At 37.6% G+C, this 27,177-nt stretch overlaps 1 protein-coding gene across 2 annotated transcripts; it reads left to right on the top strand.

Moving 5' to 3' along the window:
* Positions 1-677: 677 nt before the first annotated feature.
* On the top strand, positions 678-27,177 carry IGSF10 (immunoglobulin superfamily member 10). Of its 2 annotated transcripts, none has more exons than XM_034439213.2 (7): positions 678-1,973; positions 5,131-5,384; positions 12,480-12,609; positions 13,058-13,448; positions 15,102-19,454; positions 21,042-21,942; positions 24,720-27,177. In XM_034439213.2, the coding sequence occupies exons 2-7, from the start codon at positions 5,161-5,163 to the stop codon at positions 26,644-26,646; spliced, it is 7,926 nt and encodes a 2,641-aa protein (XP_034295104.2). In that variant the 5' UTR covers positions 678-1,973; positions 5,131-5,160; the 3' UTR covers positions 26,647-27,177. The 2 variants fall into 2 exon arrangements, with proteins under 2 accessions (XP_034295104.2, XP_034295105.2); XM_034439214.3 differs by having other exon boundaries at positions 868-1,973; positions 13,058-13,126.

Below are 27,177 nucleotides of genomic sequence, written 5' to 3' on the forward strand. Positions count from 1 at the left end.
ATTATTCGCAAATAGAGAAACACTTACTATGAATTCAAAATAACCTGATTTCACATTAGGAGAAAATCCTTTTCATACCTCAACCTTAAATTTCTAATAAAACTACAAACAAATATAAGCAAACAACCAACGGAAATCTCATCATAAATATCCTTGCAATAACTGCAATAGTGCAGACCGCAATTTGAAAAGAGTGGTTGAAAAATATTTGGCACATCAAATAGAAGGCCAAAATAGGACTTTCACCAAGCAAAGGGGGGAAAAAAAGAGAATGACATTAAATGGATATTTCCTAAAAACTGTTGACATCTAACATTTGTCAATATGTTGACAATATAAATAAGTGACTTTGCCTAATATCTGGAGTTGGTTCTGGCTTTTAAGAGGAGGAAAAAAATCAATATTTGTTGGCCAAGTAGGAATAATTAAATTGTTGGAATGAGAATGGCCAAGTTATATAAAAGCAACAGAGTTGGATGTACAAACTAACAGTGTTCCAACAGGATTTATATTCAAAGTTCTGAAGTCTAAATATAGGAGGTCTATGCCTGGGGAAGAATGGGAAGTAATTTGGAAGAGGAAAATGTGATTCATACATCTTGCCTGATGTAACATTTTGTAGAACCAGAAACCCTTGCAATTTAGCAGTTTTAAGAAAGGTGTCTTAGATTTAAGACTTTGTTGCAAAGCACTTTAGCAATGGAAGAGATAACTCTGAGGTTATGCTGGAAGTGATGGGGGGGGAGCAAGTGACATTCTGAAGAATATTGGAATGAATCCACCCATTCCAGGCCGGTATCCCCCCTCCCCACCCCTGCTTTTCCCAGTTTCCCCATAGAGATGTATCAAGCCCAAATGCCAAAATTTGTAAGGGTAGCTGAGAATGCTGAGTTGAAGACCAATTTAGCTTTTCCTCCAGGCTGTACCTGAAAAGTGGATGCTTTAGATTCGCCTTGTCTATTCTTCGCCAGAAGGGAAATACACACGCCTTGTGCTTCCTACTTTCTCAATCTTGCAACTCCATCTCTCAGCTCCGCGCGCTCTGCTGAAGGAATGGAGAGCTTCAAGGGAGGGAGCTAAGTGGCGAAATTGTGCTACTTTGAAGCCTCTGAAGGGTGCCCTTCCATCTAGGGCAGGAGTCTCCACATGCTGGCTGGGAAAATCTGGGACTTGAAGTCCACACGCCTTAAAGTTGCCAAGTTTGGAGTTCCCTGCTTTAAGGGAGAAGACAGCCCTTAAGGACCGAGTGGTGGCGGGCGAGCGCCACAGCGGGAGAAGTTCCTCTGGAGCAGCGAACTACGACCAAACAGACGTCTATGGAGATTCTCAGTCCTCCTGGTCATGGTTGTCCCAAAACTGCTTTTTCAAAAGGCAAGTGGATTTTGGTTTTTCTTTGAAGACGTTTCAAAGGTCTTCAAGGAAAGGTCTTCAAACAAAGCCCAGTTGCCTTTTGATACGACCAGACAGAAGTCCGAGTCTCGCTTAGCCAAGCTCCCCGGGCAAGCTGGAGAACCTGCCAATCCAGGCGGCCCCTCAACTGCGCCTCCTCCCGTTTCTTCCTCCAGGAAAGTGGGAAAAGCGCGTCTAGCCAAACTCAGGAGACCGAGCGGATGTCTAGAGAAGTGAAGGGGTCGTCGATGCGATCTCCACCCCCGGCTAAGATTTTTCTGAGACGCTGGGAGATCCGGGGAAGCCGGGAGGTCTGGAAAGCTTCCCACGAAAGGCGACTGGGCAAGAAAACTGAAGCGGCGTTAGAAGGAAAGCACGCGTGGGGACTCCGGCTCTCCACCCCGCCTGCTCCAGATCCGAGGGGCGTGTTTTGATCCTCCCAAACTGGGATCCACCCCTGCCCAGTGCAACGGCTTCCCTCACGCGCCGCGCATCTTTCGGGTCCTCCATCAAGCGCGGTTATTGATGTACGTAAGGAGACATCCACGCGGATCCAGCTAGAGAGGAAAGGTAATAAGGTTCAGGTACGTTCTTACGTTTTATTTCTTCTTATTTCCTGGAAGGATATTTTGGAAAGCCCCCTTGCCGTCTTTTTTTTTTTTTCCCTCGCCAGTCCAGTCTTGGTTTGGGGACTTTTTTAAAAAATGAAAACTACCTGCTTTGCAAAATAGCAGCTGATTCCCTGGCTCCGTCTGTGGTATGCGCCAATCAGTGAAAATATGCCATAGTAATACACGTATAACGTTCTGTTTTTCAAGATATTGCAGACACTCCGTTGGGTTGGCTGCAAGAGAGTGAAAACTATTTCTGAGCTGATATGGATGAGGCATTTCCCGGTGTCAACCGCAAGGCTATTTATTACAGTGCATGCTTTAATTCTTGTCACTAAGGCGCTTAACTACATTGCTGTAATTTCTTGGCAGGCGTCAGATTCATTGAAATGAGTTGACAAGAACTTTAAAAACAAAATCCCCTGCACAGAAGCTTTTTATTAAATTTGGACTTCTCTCTGAATTTCTTCAAGGGCTGATCTTTATTTTGTTGTGGCTTGTTGCATTTTTTTTTAAAATGTAGGTCTCTCTGAAGATCCAAGTGGACAGAAGAGCAATTTCTATTTTCTAAGCTACCCTACAGTAATTTCAAAGAATAGCTGACTACCTTTATTTTTCATTTTTCATCCCCTAAGACCATCTTTTGTAGAACCATCATCAGCTGTGACATGTGACAGTCCTGGTAAATGAAAGGGGGTGGGGGAACAAATTAAAAATGAATCTAAAATCTTCACACATGCTGGTCATCTATAAAAAGATTTGCCATCTAGCAATGACAAATATGACATCAAATGAGTGCTTTATAATGCAAGACATGAGAATCAGAGAATCACTGATTTAAATAACTTCTGTATTTCATGATATGGTACCTGAGGTTTTGGTTTCAGGAAGAGAAATTGAGGCTAAAAATAATTAGTAGTATTTTTATTTATTTAGTACCACTTCTCCAAATAATTTGGGGTGAAATAAATATTCCTTTTCATGACAGCCCAGTCAATCTATAGACTTCAAAGGGGACCAGAGATTTGAGCTCTATTCTTTTACAACTACACCAATATTCTAATCCTACATCATTCCATATTCATATAACTCTTGAATAAGAATCACCAAGAATTTGAAAAGTTCCTGTTCAGGATCTTGATGGGAAATCCAGTTTTTACTATGTTAACTAATTTCAGTTTCAAAATACTATTAGGAAAAGAATCCTATAATCCTACAGCAAAACGCACCCCTTACTAGCACTGATGATGTTACCTACTTGGGGTAATGAAACATCTGCAAGAAAACAAGCAAGCTCATAGAGCACCAAGGATCCCTCAATCCTATAGTTTGGAAGGAAGGAAGAAACCACAGCTTCTGCACCTTGCAATTTATTGTACCTAGAACAGAAGGTGCATTTACATTATTTTAAGCAATTAAGTTATTGTTTAAATAAATATATCCCATTGACATTAGTAAAAGGGAAACAAAGCAAACATTTCTGAAAACATTCTGAAGCAATGAATGCTTAAAACGGCTAAGATTTCTTAATCTGCCTCTTCTGTTTGATCAAGGCACAAATGGCCCTATAAGCTCTTTGAGGTCATAGAACTGCAAGGTCTAGTTTTTAAAATGTTTGTATCAAGAGAATAACTCATCCAAACAGAACATGGATATTTACAATAGTTCATTGCACTCTTGTTTTCCATTAAACTAATTCTAATCTATTCAAGTAGCATTATAAAAACAAAAAAAGACAAACCAGAATGAAACAGAAGTGGGCAGTGATGAGCTTTCGTTCCCTATAAAGGTGAAGAAAAGTAGGAAAATGTTTAATTGTTGCTTCTCTAGCTTTTTTTTTTGCTAGGACCGTTGTCTTCTTAAACCCCTAATTCTTTGAGGCTTAATTTGCTTGGCAGGAAAAGATTGATGTATTTGTCAGCAAAAAAACAAACAAATCACAAGCAGATTTATGACTGCTTTAAAATTAAAACTGTGATTCATCAAGCAGAATGTTCAAATTCCAGTTTCAGTAGTATGTCAAATTCCAGATTTTAATATCTGTCAACAACCTCTCTCCTATTCCCTGCTACAGTCACTAAAAGCAAAAAACTTGTTAGGAATGTTTTATAGGAAAGAGGAAGTACAAGTGGTCCTTGGTTAATAATGACCATTCATTCAGCAACCATTCAAACTTACAACAGAGCTGAACAAATAGTATTTATCCCTGGTCCCCAAAGATATAGTCATTGCAGCACCTCCTTGGCCACATGGTTAAAGTTTATATGCTTGGCAGCCTACCTGCATTTATTATTGGCTGTAAGGATGCTTAATTCTCTCCATCCACCTATCTCCTCCCCCATTTTTCCCCTTTTGGCCGCTTTTTAGTCTGCACTGGAGCTTCCTTATGCTCTATTCAACCTGCTGCTCTGCCCTCTCCTGGCACTCCACTCCACTTGCAATTCCCAGCATCTTCCCCATCTTCTTTCTCAAACTTCTTACGTGATGCTCGGTGAGGCAGCTTCTGGCTGTTGCCAGTCCTTTTTCTCAAGGCCACATAGGGCCTTGTCTAAGTTATGTACAACCTGCAGGTCATAAAGAGTTCAGGGTGGCAAGGAGAGCGGGCCAAGTGAAGCACAGGATGGCCAAAGTGGCAGAGATAGGCAAATGGGTTGAAGAGGAGGCTTTTATGAGGCTTAAAGCTGGGAGAGACCAAGCTGGAAATGGGCTTGGATTGGGATGGGTCCTCGCCTAAGGACTGCTGGAATTGCCATCACTACGCAATATGGCCATGTGACATGCTTTATAACCATATCACTTAGCAATGTACTTGGGTTCCAATTACCATCATTAATTGAGGACTAATGCTTATGGGTATTTAAACTGCTGATTTTTTCTTCCTTGAAGAAGTAATCCTTATGGCAGCCTTCTCCAATCTGCCATTCTTTAAGATGTGTTGGACCGAACCCCCCATTTTTCCAACTGGTAAATCCCATTCTGGCTGAGAATGGGGACAGTTGCAATTCAAAACACACAAAGGCTGCAGTTTAAATGTGTAGCTAAGAAAAACTAAGTAAAACTAGCCTGCTCAAAGCCAGATGTTTTTGATGTGCCATCTTAATCTGATGCTTTCTGTTGTGTTTTTTTCTAGAGTATTCTTTGTTCACACTTGGCTGGAAGGATGGTTGGTTTAAAACTTTTGTCACACAAGATGAAAAGAGAAAGAGGAAACCATCCCTATGCAATAGGAGTCCTCTTTGGGTTCCTCTTGGCTGTCTTTCCTGGCAGCAGTGCCTGTCCTAAGCTTTGTGCCTGCTATGTCCCGACTGAAGTCCACTGCACCTTCCGGTATCTTACTACCATCCCATTGCACATCTCCCAACATGTGGAACGCATCAATTTAGGGTAGGTTTGCATGATAATGCTGAAACCCTGAAATTAGTAATGCTGTGCTAACATTTGTTTTGCAGTTTCTCTTCTACTTTTTTTTCAGGGTGCCTAAGAATTTATTTCAAATTTTATTTATTTATTTGTATCTATCCCCCTTTATTATTCTTACATATAACTCGAGGTTGTGAACCAGTGGTGGGTTGCTTCCGGTTCACTCCAGTTCAGGCGAACTGGTAGTGGCAGTGGCGGAGGGGTCTGTCCACCCGCCCAGACATCATCAAAAACACTCTGTGCATGCGCAGATGCGCCAAGTGCCGCAAAGCAAATGTGCGTACCTGCACGCTACCGATAGCAAACTGGTAGCTCCGGGATTTGAAACCCACTACTGTTGTGAACATATCCCAAACAAATTCCTCCTCCTATTTTACCCACAACAACAACCTACGAGCTAGGTTGGCTGAGAGAGGGTGTCTGGCTCAAGGTCACCCAGCTGGCTTTCATGGTTGAGATGGGATTTGAACTCACACTCCCCCACTTTCTAGTCTGATGCCTTAACTATTAGACCAAACTATTTCTCTTAATATTTTTGAACTTACTTGTTACTTTTTAATGGTGTTGTATGTTAGGAGCTGTAGTGGCACAGTGATTAGAAGGTAATACTACAGGCTAACTCTGCTGGTGCCAGGAATTCAATCCTGACCATCTCAAAGTTGACTCAGCCTTCCAATCTTCCAAAGTCAGTAAAATGAGGACTCAGATTGTTGGGGACAATGTGCTGACATTTGTAAATCGCCCAGAGTGTGCTATAAAGCACCATGGAGCAGTATATAAGTCTAAGTGCTATTGCTATTTTCTTTTCTATTATCCATCATTCTTATCCCAACTCAGCATTTTATACCTTCTAGAGTAGTTGCTTACTTTAATTGAAGGAGGCTCAGAATACTAGAGAGATACTGGAACCTCTTAACTAAATAACAATGTAACACAATGCTTCCAATTACATTACAAGAGCATGGTTTTGAAACCTGCAGGATAAACAAGCATTATTAGAAACCATGAAAGTAGCTGTTTTTTATGGGGAAATGTGGTAACTGAAAAGTGCACTCTGGTTATCCAAGAAGTCACAACTGTTTTAGAAAGAAAGCAGTTATATTCATAGTGTCACACACTAAGAGGCAGTATGCAACTGGTTTCTTCCTTATTATGAATTGTCAAATGTAAACAGCCAGATCTTGTTCTATAATATCCATTACTTTGGAAATTGAACAGTGAAGGGACACCAAACTCTCTTCTTTTGGAATTTCATCAGTTTTCTTTCTCTTGGAAACATTAGAAATAGCGTCTTGTTCATCTCTTTTAGTGATAATTGACAGGAACAAAATGGTTAGGAAAATTATGACTGCATGACAATAAGAAATAGTAATGAGAACAACTAACATGTTCACTGTTATAAAACTTTTTCAGAGCAACTTATGGCAAGAAGCCTCCTGGCATTAATCTAGAAGAGTTCAAATATTGATTAATGTGCCTATAGTGATAAATTAAAACACATGCATCCAAATTCTTTTTATGCCTTTCATGGTTAAGGATTTTTAGACAAGTAGAAATTTGAAAAGTTGACAATATTTTGTATATACCTTTGCAAATGATGATTGCTGGCTATTCACAAAATTATTACCATAACGTGTGTGACAGTCACTGAATACCAGAAAAAAAAGCTAAGTTTGTTAATTTCCACTTTCTCCTGCTCAAGAATGTACATCAATCCAGTTATTCTTTGTCTTGTTTCTGGGTGAGTGGATATAGTTCCAAGCATTGCGCAGAAATATAATCATCCCTTTTATGGATCCGATGTGTGGGGCATTTGGCTTTCTTAATTCAGATGCTGGTAAAATAATGCCTGAAATTTTGCAGTCCAGATTACAACAGTACATGGAATCAAAACTGTCAAGTATATAAATCAAGTATATAAACTGGATTTAGAAGATGCAGAAGCTCTCAAGATTTCAAACATCTGGTGCATAATGGAAAAGGCAAGGACCTTCCAAAATCTTTTTTCCCCTCAATTAGTTATATGAATGCTTTTGACAATGCTATTCACAAATTGTAGATGGTTTTTAAAAATATGAGTGTGCTGGGGTCATCTCATCTACTTATTGAACCTATTCACCTATTGATCAAGAAACAACAGAACAGAATATGGAACAACTAAATGGTTCAGAATTGGGCAAGGAATGACACCTTACCTGTCACCTTATTAACTTATCTTTCATGAAGACTATATCATGAAAAAAGTTGGACTAGAAGAACTACAAATTGGAATGAAATTTGCTTAGAGAAACACCAACAATTTTGGATATTCAGGTGATACCAGTGTGATAGCTGGAAATGAGGAAACCCTAAGGCATCTCTTGTTGAAGAAAATGCAGAAGACGAATTGCTGGTCAATAATTTAGGAAACCTAAGATTATATCAATAGGTATGCCACTCTGATATAAACAGGTGGAGAAGAAGTTGTAGCAGTAACTTACTTTATCTTCATAGGATCAGTAACAGGCATGGTGGCTGTTATCATGAAATAAAGTGAAATCTCCTTCTGGAAGAAACATTGCAACCAATCTAAACAACATATTCAAGTGCAAGGACATCACTGTGACAACCAAAAATAAAGGTACATGTTGCCAAAGATGTGGTTATCTCAGTTGTAAAATATGACAGTGATCATTGGCTCATCAGAAAGACTGAATAAATTAAAAACAAATGCCTTTGAACTGTGGTGCTGGAGAAAATTGTTGGAAATTCTTTGGACTTCAAAAGGATTAAATCTCCACTTCTGGCTGAAGTAAAACCAGAATGCTCACTGAAAGCATTAATAATGAATCTGAACCTTAGCTATTTTGTACACATAAAACAAAGGTAAGAATCGCTAGACAAGACCCTGATGGTTAGGAAAATAAAAACAAATGAAAATGGAATGAGAAAAGATGACTATTATGACAAGCACAAGTTTACAAGAAATCAAAGGGGTTACAGATAGGCAATCCTGGTAAATGAATGTCCATTGGATCAGGAAGAATGGGAAATGATTGAATGTCTGAAGCAGAATGTGAGTGCCAGAGTCATTTATTGGAAATAGAGAGGATACACGAGACTGGCAGCTAATTGTGGTAGGGTTTTTTTTTTAATTTAAAAAAGGAAAAATAATAAAGGCAGGTGGGTAAGAGTGCCTGGTATACATGAAAGATGATGGCATCCTTGATGTGTTGTCAACATCTAACATAAATTGATTCAACTAGAATTTGGTTTAAGTCTGTAAAGATTCTCAGTCATCCAGGTCATGGTTGTCCCAGAGGTGCTTTTTCAGGAGACAACTGGACTTTCTTGTTTTTTCTTTGAAAACGTTTTGCTTCTCATTCAAGAAGCATCTTCAGCTCTGACAGGACTGTAGGGAATGGAAGGATTTATATTCCTTGCAGATAGCTGGTTATTTTCATCCTTTTAGAGCAGGAGGCCAATTCATGGTCCCGCAGATTGTTGGGGGGGCTGGACTGGCTGGATGGGTGTGGCTAGGTGGCCATGTGGCTAGGTGGGTGTGGCCAATTTAGCAGTCCATTAAACAATGCACACAAATTAAACTTTAATTTGTTTTGCACCTGTGGGTGGGTTTTTTTGTTTTTTTGTTTTGCTTTTTTTTGCATGTTGCTCTGATGGTTGACTTTTCTTTTTACTAGATTGTGTTTTCAGTTGTTTAGGAGTCTAGTGGTCCACTTCAGGAAATTCAGTTTTGCAGCAATTCTTCTCAGCCCCAAGGAGCTTACAATGAACAAGTCTCTCTCCCTCTCCTTCTCCCTCTCCCTCTCCCTCTCTTTCTCTTTCTCTTTCTGTATGTGTGTGTGTTGTGTGTGTGTCTCTCTCTCTCTCTTTCCCTCTCCCTCCTTCCCTCTCTCTCTCTATCTCTCTCTCTTTCTGTCTTTCTCTCTCCTTCTCTCTGTCTATCTTCTGGAGGTGGGGGAGGTCAACAATGGGCCACATGGATGCCCCGGGAGGCCTCCGTGCACCCTGCTTTTGGCCTGAAGAGTGCTACTGGAGGTGGGGGGTTTGGGGCCTGTTTTTGGCCTCACAGGGATTTCATGAGCCCTGTTTTTCACCTCCCCCACCTCCAGAAGCATTCTGCAGGCCAAAAACGGGCCTGTTTTAGCCCATTTTTGGCCTCCTATGATGTTCATGTTGTCCTAGCTATATTGAATGTGGCTATTCAAATTATAGCTAGAGCCATCTCATACAATGGATGGATGGGAGGGAGGGAGGGAGGGAGGGAGGGAGGGAGGAAGGAAGGAAGGAAGGAAGGAAGGAAGGAAGATAATGATGGATCATTTTTAGTAGATCCTATAGCCGTGATGGCGAACCTATGGCACGCGTGCCACAGGTGGCATGTGGAGCCATATCTGTGGGCATGCGAGCATTATCCTAGCTCAGCTCCAGGGCACATGTGCGCACTGGCCAGCTGATTTTCGGACCTTCTGGGCTCACCGGAAGTCAGGAAATGGGCCATTTCCAGCCTCCAGAGGGCCTCCGGGGTGGGTGGGGAAGGCTGTTGTCACCCTCCCCAGGCTCCAAGAAAGCCTCTGGAGTCTGGGAAGGGTGAAAAATGGGCCTGCTGGGCCCACCCTTTTTGCTGTCATGTGCCAAAAGCGGTGGGAGCACAGGGGGGATTGAATTATGGGTGTGGGCACTCACAGACACCCCCAGCCCCCCTGATTTTGGCATGCAACGGCAAAAAGGTTAGCCATCATTGTCCTATAGACTGTAGACTCAAATTTAGTATGCAATAATATAAGCTTATATTTTGTATAAAACATTTTAAAATGTTTGTATATAACATTTTAAAAAATGATCTCAAGTCCATCATCTCCCCCAGTATTGCAATGTTATAGTTAACAGTTTCAGATCAAAGCAGTTATAGTGTCTGTTTAAAACTTACATATGCAAATCAGCTAACAAAATCATCTTTGTCAGTGAACCATAAATTGAGGCTGCTTTGATAACCAGCTATATTTTAGTGGTCACTCATAATTCAGCAGTTTCTCTGAGACTTTGGCAGTGAACAAATATTCAAGCTTTCAGAGGCCTGCTGGGGTTTACAAACATGAAGGAACAGCAAGAAAGATGATCACTGTTCATGAATGCCTTCGGTGTTTAGTGTGTTTCGAATAATTCCCTTCTTAATCTTAAATTTTTGGGTTTTTTAGTTAATTGGCCTTAAATGTAATACTTTTAATAATTTTTTAAATTTAAATTGTGATATTTGTATTGTGTTTTTACCTGGCTGTACACCGCCCCGAGTCCTTCGGGAGAGGGGCGATATAGAAATAAAATTATCCTTATCCTTATCCTTCTATTTCCTAAGATGCAGAGAAGTCAGGAAGGGAATAGGCTTATTCCTCATCTTTTCATTTCACAAATAATATAGAAACATAACTCTGAATCTACATAGTGCACAGAATGCACTGAATAATTCTCCTATGTGTTATGCCTCATTATCCATAAAAGGGATTTTTGGAACAGACAGCATCCAGTACTCGGGGGGGGGGGGGGCGTTCACTAGAATGCAGAAACTATGATTTGTTGTTGCTTATATCTCTTTCAAGATAGATAATCTGTTTGTATGCAAGTATTCCCATAAAAAAGAAACCATAGGAACAAGATGACAGCAAGCCCAAATTATTATTATTTATTAAATTTATATGATTCATGATTCCCAATAACTGTAATTACCTAGACTTGAAACTGGAAAAGCCTTTTATCATTCCATGGTGGGATAGAGAAAATGTTCTTGGAAATTGTTCCTCTATTCTAGAACTCCCATCCAATTGTCCAGTGCAGAATTTCTTTTTTGCTTTTTATTTAGCATGTGATGCCTGATAAATTGATTTTTTTGTCATTAAATACCTTCTGTTTGAAATATGTTGATTGCTTTTAGCATGCCTTCCTGTTTTTACTTGGTAAAATATATTTGGATTATTTATTTTATTTATATTATTATAGTATAATAAAATGTATTATTAGTTTCCTTGGTGTTTTGCTACCATTGATCAATCTCAGCTCCGTTAAACCCTCACTATTATGCTGGTCTAGGACAGCAATAAATTGATTGATTGAACCTTCACTATCCGTAAACATCCTGATTTTGAAAACAGGTAGTCCTCAATTTAGGATCACAATTAAGGCCAAATTTCTGTTGCTAATTGAGACATTTGTTCCATGAATTTTGCACCATTTTAGGACTTTTCTTGCCACAGCTGTTAAGTGAATCACTGTAGCAGTTAAGTAAATAGCACAGTCGCTAAGTGAATCTGGCTTTCCCATTGACTTTTCTTGTCAGGTTGCAAAATGGGATCTCACTTTAACTGTCATAAATATGAACTAGTTGCCAAGCATCTAAATTTTGATCATGTGATCATGGGGATGTCACAACGGTTGTGTGAAAAACAGTCGTAAGTCACTTTTTTTCAGTCCCGTTGTAACTTCAAACAGTCACTAAATGAACTGTTGTAAGTCGAGAACTTCTTGTATTAAACAGTATTTATTAAGAGATTAGGTTCTAAGCCTTTTTCTAATTCTTCCATTTATATGTGTTTTGTTCATGATGGTTTGATGGTACTTGGTTGTTTTGTAGCATAATTTCATATATATATATATATATATATATATATATATATATATATATATATACACATATATATACATATATATATATATATATATATATATATATATATATATATATATATTTGTTTATGTAAGTTTTATATATATAACACTATATATATATAGTGTTTCATTGTTTTTATTATCAGAACACTTTGAGAGGAACAACAGAAAAATTGTATAGATTTAATACTGATTAGTATCATACCTAAGTGCATGATAACAAGAGTCATATTTTTCATTTGTTATTGTTTTGATCAAAGTATTTTCAATTTTAAATGACAAAATTTAATTACAGTCTGCTTAAACACCTTCAGAACAGAGGTTCTATTTTTGTTTGTTTAACGTTTAAACTATAGCTGACTAACTAAACCCAGATATGGAATGAAATATTTGTTACAGTTACAACAATTTGGTTAAACTGACTGAGACAGATTTTTCTGGCCTGGAGAAACTGGAATTGTTGATGTTGCACAGTAATCAGATACACACAATTCAAGACAAGACATTCTCTGATTTACATTTGTTAAAGGTAAGATTAAGCTGGAAATTGTCCATCACTGATTTTGTTTAGAGTTGGCAAAGTTTTGCCCACAAACCTGTTGTTGAGGTGGGGTGGGGTAGAATGGTTCTGAAGAGTGTAAGATCTAAGTTTATTACACTCTATTCACCTTTCATTTTCCTCATTTTCCTCATTGAATAAATGACTGCAATCCTGAACATATTTGATTAAAAAATAAGATTCACTGAGCATAATTAAAAGTTCATTCATAGGTTTAACCACAATTTATTGAATAACCACAATGTTGGAATATATAACATACTAAGTCAAAATCAATGAAACCACATCATTTAGCATAATGTGTGAATTGAGATCATATTCTCTTGTTGTGTTAGTCTGAAAATCACTTTTTAGAAGTCTTTGAATTACATGTAACTTCAGCTTAGACTCTTTTTCGTATTCTCTTTTTTATCAACAGATCTTAAAGATGAGCTATAATCAAATCAAAGTTATTCAAGCAGACACATTTCATGGTCTCGTGGCTTTGGTACGTTTGCACCTGGATCATAATAAAATTGAATTTGTAAACCCAAAAGCTTTCTATGGTCTCACATCGCTGAAGTTAGTCCATTTGGAAGGAAATTTACTTAAACAACTTCATCCAGATACTTTTGTCACTTTGAGGTACCTCAAGGTGTTCAGAACATCTGCCATAAAGCATATCTACTTGTCAGATAACTTCCTGACTTCTCTGCCACAAGACATTTTTACATATATGTCTGAACTAGAAAGTCTCTATCTTCATGGAAACCCTTGGACTTGTGATTGTGCTTTGAAATGGTTTGCCAAATGGGCAGAAAGGCATTCAGGTACATATTGTCTTTTGTATAAATTGCAACAATATACCTCAAATATCTGCTGGTCTCATTCACAAAGATTGCAGTAATTGACAGGATGCACAGAGAATATATTATACTTTATATGTACCCTGTTTCCCCAAAAATAAGACATCCCCTGATAATAAGTCCAATTGGGCTTTTGAGCGCATGTGCTAAAATAAGCCTCCCCCTGAAAATAAGCCCTCCCTGAAAATATTTAAATGCAGAGCTGGAAATCAGGGAAGACGGCAAGAAGAGCCCCATCTTGCTTCATGCGTCCCCCCCCAAAAAAATAAGACCTCCCCGAAAATAAGGCCAAGTGCTTACTTCAAAATATATAAGACAGGGTCTTATTTTCAGGGAAACACAGTAATTCATGCTTGAACTGTGGAGTCCTTGGTGCTCTCTGAGCTTGGCTGTTTGCTTGGGAATCTTTCATTACCCAACTAGGTAATATCTGTACTAATGAGTGAGGGGTTTGCTTGATAGGCCATAGTAGATTTCTATGCCACTGTTAGTGGGATGTGGTTTTCTCTTGGTAGTTCATTGATTAGGGTATTGTTTGCTTACAGATGGGCTAAATACAAAAACACTTGGGAATTCCTGGAAGTTTGTGATTAAGACAACCATCAATAGACACATACAGATAAACCATATTTATACAGCATTCAAAAGAGGCAAAAAAACAAAAGAAGGAAACTAAAAGATCAAAACACACCCTTTCTAGCAGGCCAACATCCAAATCTGCAGGGATTAACATCAGATAATCAACCAGATAACAATATTCTATTCAAGAGGTTACCAAGGAAAAAACTACACTGCCACCAACAGTGGCAGAACAGGCTATTTATTTATATAAGCAGGAGCAAAACCCACAATCGCTTGTACTGGTAATGTTACTTAGTCAAGTAATGAAATATCTGCAAACAAATAATCAAGCATAGAGAGCATCAACTATTCCGCAAAAATAAGATTGTTAAACTCTGCTTGCACAACTAGATTGAGCATCTGGTGGGATGTCACAGCATTCTCATCTCATTTTCTTCAATATTGTTATTAATGACTTGGGTAATGAAGTGAAGGAAATCTTATTAGATAACACAAAAGTAAGTGAGAAATCTATTACCCTATAAATCAACATGAGATGAAAATGAATTGAAAATACTACAATGATATTTAGCTGAGCCATGTAGATGGTTCTTCACACAGGGGAAAAAAAGAGAAAATGCAGTTGACTCAGCTATAGTTTGCATGTAAACCAGAACTGGGCAATGCTTGAGTCACAACTCAGTCTCATAACTTTCCTGGGATAGTGGTGATGGTGATGACAGAAACCATTGGGGAATGTGGTAACAAAAGGGGCAGGGACAAAGCTTTTCAGTTAGTTTGGGGTGGCTGAAGAGGCAAATAAAATGTGTTTAAAGGAAACAATTTGAGAACAAAAAATGTTACAACACAATTTGCCATTTCAATTTCTCATAAGAAGTTTGGGTTTAAAGGCCTACTTTGCTCCTTCCAAATCTGTTTTGTAATGGCTACTAAATGCTTGCCTCACAGATACCAGAAATATATTTGAACTGATTAGAAACTGTTCTGTTCTACAATAGAACATCAATTTACTTTTACTGATCTCTTTCTTTCTAGATGTTGTAAAATGCAAAAAAGGCAAAGAGGCTACAGATGCACTGCAATGTCCATTGTGCACCAACCCCAGGAATTCTAAAGAGAAACACTTAACTAAAATTCCACTGCCTTCATTTAATTGTAGTAAACCAAGTATAGACACAGATTTAAAATTGAAAACTCTAACTATGGTAGATGATGGAGAATTCACTTCAGTGTCTCCCAAAGATTTTATGGCCCCTATAGGATCTGTGTCATTAAACTTAATAGACCAATCAGGAAATCAAGCAAATATAGCTTGTAATGTGCAGAAACCTTCAAAAATGTCTCCAGTTATATTTACAAAAAGTGATAACAGCACGCTACTTGAAATATCATTGTCAACTTTTCTTAAGTGTAGCATTGACCACAATCATATTCATCAACTATGGAGCATTCTTGCTCTTTATAGTGATTCTCCACTAAAATTGAGAAGGGAACACTTACTAACAGAAATGCCTTCTATTGGTTACAAGTATAAACAAATACATTCTAAAAATGAAGAACTTTTCACTGACATAAAAGCTGAACTGACAGCTGAGCCTCCTTGGTTGATGCAGAGTCAAGTGTCAATGCAATTGGACAGGACCGCAACTACACTCAATATGCTGCATATCCAGTATTCGATAGATGCTCAAATCATTCTTCCTGATGATGTCTCAAAGCCCACCAAACAAATGTGGGCCATGATCTTACGAGACAAAAATCACAAAACTGAATATTCAATTTTAGTCAATAGTTCTGTAGAATTGGATTGCCAAGCAATTGGAGATCCTTCCCCTGTAACTGAGTGGCTTTTACCTGATGGGACCAAGGTTAAGGCTCCATATGTAAGTGAAGATGGAAGAATAGTGATAGAAAAATCTGGTAAGCTCTTACTACATTCAGCAGATCATTTTGACACTGGAGTTTATCACTGTATAGGAACCAACTATGAAGATGCTGATGTCTTAACTTTTAGAATTACAGTGATAGATCCAAGTCTGAAGCACAACCTTTTAAATGGACCACAGCTTTCAGTGTTTTTAGGTGAAAATATTGATCTTCCCTGCCTCTCTACAGGTGTCCCAGATGCCTCTATTAATTGGGTCATACCAGGAAACATGATTCTTCATAGTTCTTTTAAAAATAAACTTATGTTTCACAATGGCACATTAAAAATACAAACAATAGCAGGACAAGACAATGGCCACTTCATGTGTATAACAGCCAATAAATATGGTGTAGATTACTTAGTTTATCAAGTACTTGTTAAAAGGAATTTGAGCAAGTCACAACAACTCACAAGAAAAGATACTGAGCTAGGTAGTGAAGCAACAGAAGGGTCTGGCAACCAAGAACATGACTTTATTGGCCAAATTAAAATTTTTCCTTCTACTGGTCCTGCCGAGGTTACCAGCCAAGCATCCATGCAAAATTCATTTACAAATTATTTCATACAAAATAAAACCAAAAACAAGTACAAAGAAGTCTACAGGACCAATGGAGGCAAGATAAGCAGAAGGTTTAGAGGACAAAAGAGATTTGGTCTCTCTACCAAGAGAATCAATCCATTGCACTGGGCAACATTTTTAGAAAAAACAAGAAATATCACATTGTTAAAAAGACAAGAAAATATAACAGTAAAACCAACAGAAAAGCTATTTCTGTCTTCAAAGAGCTCAGGAAATGAGGGAGAGATATCTGGAGATGGTATATTAGCTGAGGAAGAACTTATGTTTCTAGCAACTAGAAAACCTTCAAAATATACTTTGAGAGAAGCATCAGGAAATGTAGCAACAGCAAAACTTGGAAGTATACCAGATAATTACAGCTCTTTTGCAACACATATCACAGTTACAGAATCAGAACCTTCAGCAACCAGTTCTATGGTTATGCAGTCTGAGGCACTTACAAACCAGAATTGGCTAAATGAGCCAAAACCTGAAATGAAAGGAATAAGCCTTGAAAGATATCAAACACTGCCTACGCCACCAACCCTGATGGAAGTAACAATGCCCTCATTGTTTAAAGAACCCAATAGTTCAGCAAACACTTCAAATTCTTTTCAGAGATCAGTAACATCGGAAGAAGCTTATGTCTATGTTAAAAGCAAACCAACAGTAACACCAACAATGGCTGTTACTAATAATAGCCAATTTATAATTTCACACAAAATTGTTGAAAAACCTGATTTATTGGTAGAAAATGCTGAGCAAGCATCAAAGAAATCAAGCCATCAAGTGCCCTCAGCAGCAATCAGTCTGTCTAATAATGCATCACAGCATGGCTATATTTACAGTAGAAAAAAAATAACATTTCAGGTATCTCCAGGCACAGCCATTCTTGCCCATCAACAGATTGAGGTAGTTAAGGATTCTACAACCCCTAGTCCATTCCCCAGATGGTACAGCAGACGAAGAAAAACCTTTGGAAGAAGACGAATAATTAGACCTGACCGTATTCCCAGTAATGTAGGGCATAGATTTGCTTTTCCTAGATCAGGGTTTGTTCCAGAGAGCTCAAGTCTTACTCTCCCTGCAGAAATAAGCATACCAACTCCTTCTAATATATCTGTTGAATCATTTACCCCACAAACATTTATGTATACATCGATCAAATCTCAGTATCCAAAATCAACAATTTCAAGTCACACTATGATATCCTCAAGTAACAAGATAGATACAGATGAAGTATATGAAGCTTCTACAACTATCCCCTTCTACTCTAAAAGCACCCAGGTTGTTCCACAAAGAAAAATAAAATCAGATACACATCAGGCAATCCCTGATATAGATCCATCAGCTAACCAATTCACAACCAATATCCATAAATCTAAGTTTAACATAAAAAGTACATTTACCAAAGCTAATAAATCACCTTTCATGATCAAATCCACTATTCCCTCCTTTAGTATCCATGATGTCTCTTCCAGTGTTTCAAATGGAGAAATACCTTCACCTAATGGTTTTGTTACCAGCTATGTTCAAAAAGAGCTACTGCAGAAGCAATTCATAATACAAACAAAACCCTCATCTGAAATATCTGTTACAGATTTTCACATCTCAGGGCCAGGATACAAAAATTCATCAATACATGAAACTGATGTTTCCAAAAGTGACGATCAAACCGATGTTCCTATAGACTCAATTAAACATATCAGTGAGAATGTATCATTACTAAAAGACAATCCAATAGTATCACTCATTACTACAGAATCACCATCCCCAGGGCCTTTGTACAATTTTACAACTGATCTTAATAAAGAAACTGATACTACAACCATCCAACTGATTCCTAATCCTATTACCACTGTTGCAAACAAGATTTCCAAACTCAAAACATTTCGACGACATAGAAAGAAGGGTCAAAGGAGAAGAAGACCTCTGCAAAAGTCAATGCCTTTCCATAGAAACATTTCGATCAAAGAATTTGTAACATCCTTTAAAAAAATTATTCCTTCTACTATTAGGAAAACAATAAAAAATGTAACTGAACCTCCTAGTCTCATACTGACTGAATTGTTTTCAAAATTCACCACTATGGATATAGGTACAGTTACACCACAACCACCAATTCTTAGCACAGCAGATATAAAAAAAGACAATACATTCTTAAATACCTCTCAGGAATCCCTTGACAATGCTTACACCATTAAGCCATCAATGGAACTGACATCTGAAAAGCTTTCATCTACAGCTTCACAGTGTGAGATGTCATGGGATACAACAAAGAAAAGCACAGCATTATCATATGCATCCCTGGTAACAACTGGACCAAAGTTTACTAAAGTAGCACAAACTACTAAACAAGAGGATAAGGAATCTTACCCATATGTGGGACTAACTGCAGCTCCAAAAACACAAATAACAAAAACAGCCCTTCATGTGAAAAATGAGATAAATTCACAAATTCCTACTAATGCAATTTACATGACCACTAGTCCATTACTATCCCAAGCAAGGCTCATCCAACCTACACAAACTACTTTATCTCCCAGATGGGGTAAAATTCCACAACAGTTTCCATTTTCTAAAATCAGAGATATTGGAAAACCACTCATAATTAACACATTCACAGTATTAAAATCACCTCAAAGCTTCACCCTGCATACTCCTTTGTGGAAGACAACTAAGAACAATTATATCAGAAACTGGTCTGAAGGAACAGACCAGGTAGTCACCACTACCAATCCAGAAGATTTAAATTCATTCTATCAAACCAGATTGGCAAAACCCAGAATAAGTGGAGGAAAATTTGCAATGTTTACTGTCCTGGCTAATTCAGATGCTTTCATTCCATGTGAAGCTAGTGGTAATCCTCAACCAACCATCCATTGGACCAAGATATCAGCAGGTAAGTTGTTCAAGTTAATATTTTATATGTGTTCTCTTTTATAATAAACAAGAAGTGACTTAAGAAATGAAGTATACAAAATTAAGTTCTTATGTATGTTCCCAGGCCTAGAATTAAATGATGTAATATAGTGTTAGATTAGGATTAAAGTCAGATTTTAAACCAGCTGTGAAATTTGCTAATGACTTTGGGCCTGTCTCAAATTTAACTAAAATCTTTCATAAAATGGAAAAGAATTACATGTGCCAGAAAAATAAATGGATATAAAGAAAACAAACAATAATAATCCAGATTTTATCTGTATTTTCTCTAAGCATAGAAAGTAATAGCACGATACAGTATTGTTGCTCTGAAGCCATACTCAGAATGATTCTGAGATAATTCTGAAGTATACTTAAGAGCTATACTTAAAAACATTTTTAACTAGGAGCTTAATTAAGCTAGAGTATTTTAAGAGAATAGTATATAAAGTATACATTTAATGCAGTAAGGTGGAGTTTTAAGGCAGTGTTGACTCTGGAAACTGTTCAATGAGTCCCTGAAGTTTTCTTGGCAAAGTTTTTTGGAATTGGCTTGCAATTGCATCCTTCCTACAGCTGAGAGAGGTGACTGGCCTAAGATCATCTTGCTGGTTTTGTACCTAACAGGGGAATCTCAGTCTCCCGGTTTCTAGCCAATGCCTTAATTATCACACCACACTAGCATATTGTGGAAAAACCTAAAGCACCAGCTTTCCATAAAAAAGCATTAAACTGTAATATGTTTTCTCTGGTCCAGAATAATATAATTCATCCCATGAGAAAATAATATTTATGCTTTTTCTTAACTGGATAAAAACATGCATGTATAAATAATGTAGATATGGAGCCAACAAGAATCTTTCCAAAGAAACTATAAAAGAAACTACTTAAAGCCAGGAATCTTGTCCTATAAATCTCAATATAAACAGGCCTTGTGCTAGTATACACAGTTCATTATTTTTCCATTTCTTGATCAAAGTGGGTAAATAATCTAAGAAGGGATAGCATCACATTATAGCAAAAGCCTGGAATAATAGAGTCAAGTAATTCAAATAAATCATAACTATAAATCATTTTAAAGCTAAATTTTGTTGTTTGACAATAAACCATGATTGGCTGTTTATATGAAGCTGTTGCAAGATGTTTCTTTTTATCTACTTTATTAATGAGAGAAGGTAAACATCACATTATTGTTCATGCTGGTTAGATCGAGATTCTTGGATTAATATATGAATGCAGTCATGTGATAATAGACTAAAGCAAAAACAAAAAATAATTCCAATATATATGTAAGCTCTGAATTTAAAGCATGCAAATACAGGCCTGATTAACCGGTATAAGACGCATAGCTAAACATAATAATCAGTATATGAAATTAATTGAGATATTTAATTTGCTGCCTATAGTTGTTCTAAGGGGAAAAAGCTAAGTGAACAAAATAATTCAAAGGGAATTTTATGAAGAAATTCAGAATCTTATTTTCTTGTTTGCAAATTAATACTCTAACAAGCTATGCAATAGGCAACATTTTAATAAATCTAACATTAGTTTCTTTTTGGTTAAACAGGAGCTGATGCATCAAAAAACAGACATGGTAACAGATTTAAGATTCTTCCCAATGGTACACTCTCCATTCAGAATGTCAACATCCAGGATCGTGGACAGTACTTGTGTGTGGCTGCCAATCAACAAGGTTCAGACAAGCTTCTAATCACTTTGTCTGTGGTTACCTATCCACCAAGAATTCTAGGGAAAAGTTCCAAGATCATTACTGTTCACTCTGGCAAGCCAGCAGTTATGAAGTGTGCCTCTGAAGGCCGTCCCATTCCTTCTATAACTTGGGTCCTTGCAAACAAAACTCATATCTCTGAATTTTCAATAGAAAACGAGGCTGTTTCTCTACACTCAGATGGCACTTTACTGATCAAGAAAGTCAGTGTTTATGACAGAGGGATATATACCTGCACAGCAGATAATCCAATTGGCTCAGATACTATGGCAATAAGATTGCAAGTCATTGCTGCACCACCCATTATACTGGAAGATAAGAAGCAACTTATACTAGAGACCATGGGGAAAAGTTTGAAGTTTCCTTGCACTGTCAAAGGAGACCCTCATCCAACTGTTCACTGGGTCTTCCCTGATGAAACAGAGGTGAAACCACTGCACTATCTAAATGACAAGGTTTTTTTGTTCCCTAATGGAACACTTCTTATCAGGAATATAGTTCCTTCTGACAGCGGTAAATATGAATGTATAGCTACAAGCTCCACTGGTTCAGAAAGGAGAGTAGTACTACTTCAAGTGGAACACCGAGATATAATACCCCAAATTTCAGCTACATCCCAAAGATGGACTCAGCTGAATTTTGGGAATAGGTTACTTCTGAATTGCTCAGCTATAGGGGAGCCAAAACCCAGGATAATGTGGAGATTACCTTCCAAAGCTGTTGTTGACCAATGGCACAGGTAAGTTTTTTTGGAAACTAATTTAAAACAATTTCTGGCTGTGAATTTTTCTGACATGAAGGTTTTTATGTCTGTTGTTTGAGTTGCTTAGATGGCAAGGAGATGCAAAAATATGGTGACTAGAAAAGTTGTAGAGGGGGTGTAGAGGGGTTTAGCACTTAGTATGTAAGGGGATGCGGTGACTAAGTGGCTAAGACACTGAGCTTGCCGATCGAAAGGTCGGCAATTCAGCGGTTCGAATACCTAGTGCTGCATAATGGGGTGACCTCCCGTTACTTGTCCCAGCTTCTGCCAACCTAGCAGTTCGAAAGCACGTAAAAAATGCAAGTAGAAAAATAGGGACCACCTTTGGTGGGAAGGTAACAACGTTCCGTGCGCCTTTGGCGTTTAGTCATGCCAACCACATGACCACGGGGACGTCTTTGGACAGCACTGGCTCTTTGGTTTTGAAACGGAGATGAGCACCGCCCCCTAGAGTCAGGAACGACTAGCACATATGTGCGAGGGGAACCTTTACCTTTATCTTTTTGTGTAAGATGGAGTGGTATAGAAGAATAAAAGGGGAAATGAAATGCTAGAAGGAGTTAAAGGAGAATGAAATGCAAATGAGAGAATGATGGAAGATAGAAGAAACTAATTTAAAATAAATAAATAATAACAATAACAATAATAAAAATAAAAATAAAAATAATCTAATAAAATAAATAATAAATTACAGCTAGCTTTGGGACTAGCTGCAATTTAAGACTGGGCATGCAAGATCCTGAGAACAGCCCTACTATATGGGACATTTGTATATGGTACTGCATTCTATTCCAGTGGGAATAACCAAATGCCCATTGGCAGTCCAAAATAGTGAGATGAGCAAATTATTAGGAATAATGTGAAATAGGAATAATACAATGTATGGGCAAAGATAAATGGTTAGCTACAGTTATATATTTTGTTAATACTAAATTCACAGGCATATATTTGGATGCCTAAATAGGAGGAAAGGAGATAATTGCAAGATTCACTTTTATTCACTTCTGCAATCAGATAAAGGAGTAATCCATCTTTAAATCATAAACAATGGACCGATGGCCGAGATCCTGAAAAAAGTAGTGTTTTGGGATTTCTATTTGGAAATCTCTCTAAACGATTACAAAATGTTACAAGCCCCCAGCAATTCCCTTCCAAAACCAACACAAATAAGCATTTTCCCTTTGGAACATCTCAGTTGGCAAGTGGGATAAGCAGACCATATGACATATTATATTCATTAGGATAATTTTCTTAACAGATTAAAGGGACACTGTTGGCCAAAATTCAAGCAATGAACTTACACAGCAAAAATATTAATGCAAAATATAATTTGCTAGAGAAAATTATTTGACATGTAAAGCTCTGATAGTTTGGGCCTTCCAGAGTAAAATGGCCCTATCAGAAAATTTGTCTGCTCTATGTAGCAAAAAGCAATGTGTGGTACTGGGTAAATGCAATTTTCTCAAAGTCTACCTTCACAATCACATGAAGTAACAATTTCACTAGGTTTACTTCATCAAATTCTGAACATCAGAAAGGAAGATTAGAGGATTAGATCCTTGTAAGAAGAAACTGAGGGAACTGAGTATGTTGTTTAACTTGAGAAAGTATAACTGAAGGTAGATATTTTTTTTAGTATCAAGCAGGTATTACATAGAACAAGGGTATAACTAGTATTTCCACTAGCTCTGAGGGCAGCTTCATTTGTTTCTTTTTTAAAAGAATTTTTTATGCTGCATTATTATTTTTATAAATAAGTCCAGGCAGCAAACATACCAATATTCTTTCCTCGTCCTATTTTCCCCAAAACAACCCTGTGAGGTGAGTGGGGCTGAGAGACAGTGACTGGCTCAAGGTCACCCATCTGGCTTTCATGGTAATGCAGGATTAGAATTTGTGGTCTCCCCTTTTCTCTCCTGGTGCCTTAACCACTAGACCAAACTGACTCTCTTCTTACTTACAGTACTGCTACTTACTGTTCAATAAGAACCCAAACTTTGATATTTATTGTTATTATTGTTTTAAAATGTTTTTAATATTTTTCAATTGTTATATACTTGACTGAGATGGGCAGCTGTAGAACTAAACAAACAAACATTTTAGGAGAGTTGCAAAATTTCTTTTAGCAGCCATTGTATTACATAGAAATCTACTCCTTTCACTTTTAGGACCACACTAATATATGTTATATTTCATCAGCACGAACCCTGACAGCTAATTAGAAAATTTTTCTGAAGTCGGTAAGCTTAGGTGATATATTTAGGCTGCCTGTCAGGAATGCTTTAATTTGAATTCCTGTACCAAGAAGGGACGGTTCAAATCCCTAGTGCCACATAATGGGGTGAGCTCCCGTTACTTGTCCCAGCTTCTGCCAAACTAGCAGTTCAAAAGCACGTAAAAAATGCAAGTAGAAAAATAGGGACCACTTTGGTGGGAAGATAACAGAGCTCTGTGCGCCTTTGGCATTTAGTCATGCTGGCCAATGACCACAGAGACATCTTTGGACAGCGCTCTTCGGCTTTGAAACGGAGATGAGTACCGTCCCCTAGAGTTGGGAATGACTAACACATATGTGCGAATGGAACCTTCACCTTCACCTTACCAAGAAGGGAGTTTGAGTTGGGTTCCTTCTAATCCTATAATTCTAGAATTTCTTTTTTAAAAAATCTTCAGTTACTATGAGAATCAACAACTTTGGAATTTGACATACAGCCCAAAATAAATGATTCTTTTTTTCCCTTTTTTTTTTCCAGAATGGGAAGCCGAATCCACGTGTATCCCAATGGATCATTAGCTGTTGAGTCAATCACAGAAAAGGATGCAGGCAATTATATTTGTGTAGCACGAAACAGAATGGGCGATGATTTGACCCTTTTGAAAGTTAGCGTGACAATGAAGCCTGCAAAGATTGATCACAAACAGTATTTTAAGAAACTGGTACCTTATGGAAAAGACTTCAAAGTGGATTGTAAAGCTTCAGGATCTCCTGAGCCAGAAATATCTTGGAGTTTGCCAGATGGCACAACAATCAATAATGCAATGCAAGCCGATGATAGTGGACATACGTTGAAGAAATATACTCTGTTTGACAATGGGACTCTGTATTTCAATAAGGTTGGAATGATGCAAGAGGGGGATTACACTTGTCATGCTCAAAATACACTGGGAAAAGATGAGATGAAAGTGCAGATAAAAGTGGTTGCAGCTGCACCTCATATCAAGCAGAATTTAAAGGCCTATGCAAAGATAAAAGCAGGAGATGATGCGTTCTTTAACTGTGATGCTATAGGAGAACCTAAGCCGAAAATATTTTGGCTGTTGCCTTCTAACAATATGATTTTAGTTTCTACTCAGAGATATATTCTCCATATTAATGGGTCATTGTCAATCATTAAAGTAAGGCTTTTAGATGCTGGAGAATATATATGTGTAGCACGCAATTCTGGTGGAGATGATACCAAGGTTTATAAACTAGATGTAATCTCTAAACCACCTCTGATCAATGGTTTGTATTCTAACAAGACTGTCATTAAAGCAACAGCTATAAAACACTCAAAAAAACAAATAGCTTGCAATGCTGAAGGAGATCCTGTGCCCCAGATTATGTGGATCATGCCTGACAATATTTTCCTAACAGCCCCATATTATGGAAGTAGGATAACCATACACAGAAACGGGACTCTTGAAATTCGCAATGTAAGATCTTCAGATACGGCAGAGTTTATTTGTGTAGCACGTAATGATGGGGGAGAAAGCATGCTGGTAGTCCATTTGGAAGTGCTCGAGATCCTAAGGCGCCCGGTTTTTAGGAACCCATTTAATGAGAAAGTCATAGCAAAACCTGGAAAAACCATATTTTTGAATTGTTCTGTTGATGGAAACCCACATCCTGAGATAATTTGGATATTACCAAATGGTACACAGTTCTATGTTGGTATTAGAACACTCCGGTTTTATTTGGGAAGCAACGGCACCCTTGTCATCAATAGACTTTCTAAAGCAGATGCAGGAAAATACAGATGTACAGCTAAAAATCAAGTAGGCTACATTGAAAAGTTAATCATATTGGAAACTGGGGAAACACCCACAATTTTTTTCCACTCTGGAGGGGCAATAAAAAACATGAATGGGGAATCTTTATCGCTTCACTGTCTCGCTGCTGGAAGTCCCAAGCCAAACATTATATGGACACTTCCTAGTGGCTTTGTTTTGGGCCGGCCTCAGATTAATGGGAAGTATACATTACTGGAGAATGGTACCTTACTTATTAGAGAAACAAATATTTACGATAGGGGAAGTTATATGTGCAAAGCTCAGAACTATATCGGTGATTCAACGGTAGTTGTTTTTGTAACAATTATGGGACATTCACCAAGGATTACAAAACGACCCCCACGGAATATTCACACTGTGGCTGGATTGGCGATTCAGCTTCATTGTATGGCATTTGGGATACCAGATCCAGAAATTATATGGGAGCTGCCTAACCATTCATTATTTTTCACAGACATCAAAGGTCAACTGTCCGGAAGTGATATTCTTCATCCACAAGGAACATTAATAATTCACAATCCAAATTCATCCAATTCAGGCATATATAAATGTGTGGCTAAGAATCAGTTTGGCAGGGATTTCACAGTGACATATGTTCAAGTTATTTCAAATGGGAATAAAGTCTAAAATGGACCATTTGGCTTTCAAAGATGTTTAATCAAAACCAGTCAAAAGGCATTTCAATTTTGGTGCTATTACAATTCTAACTTTACAGTTGTCAAGCTAAAAGACATTTAGGTTTGGGAAGATTTTGCATTATGACCTAGTGTTGATTTTAAGACAATATTAAAAAGTAACCTTAAAAACTTAAGGCACTTAAGTTTTCAACAAAAATAACAGTAAAAATGACGACATATTCTCTAAAGATACTTGCAATACAAAATATTTAACACAATAATGGATTTTTAAAATGCTAGTTTTTATTTCCCACTTGATAGTATAAACATTGTAAAGCTATTGAAAAACATGATTGCTGGTTTCATTTATTATTGATGCGAATGACCATTTTCTAAATCTTGATAGTTTCAAATATTTTAAAACAAAGAATATGGATTTGTTTGTAATACTACAATATTCTTTCATGCAGAAGTCCTTTTGTGGGGGCATTGGAAGAATAAATAAGAAATAATTATTTCAATTTTTTAAAAAGAAAATAAA

The sequence above is a fragment of the Pantherophis guttatus genome, chromosome 6, assembly GCF_059756535.1.
Source record: "Pantherophis guttatus breed Tessera chromosome 6, ASM5975653v1, whole genome shotgun sequence".
Classification (NCBI taxonomy): Eukaryota; Metazoa; Chordata; class Lepidosauria; order Squamata; family Colubridae; genus Pantherophis; species Pantherophis guttatus.

What these genes read in the sequence shown, in the direction of transcription:
- IGSF10 (XM_034439213.2), top strand. Translation starts at nt 5,161, where the DNA reads ATGGTTGGTTTAAAACTTTTGTCACACAAGATGAAAAGAGAAAGAGGA. An exon ending in GTGGAACGCATCAATTTAGG is followed by an intron (nt 5,385 to 12,479) that starts GTAGGTTTGCAT and finishes TATTTGTTACAG; the next exon opens with TTACAACAATTTGGTTAAAC. An exon ending in GTTGTTGACCAATGGCACAG is followed by an intron (nt 21,943 to 24,719) that starts GTAAGTTTTTTT and finishes TTTTTTTTCCAG; the next exon opens with AATGGGAAGCCGAATCCACG.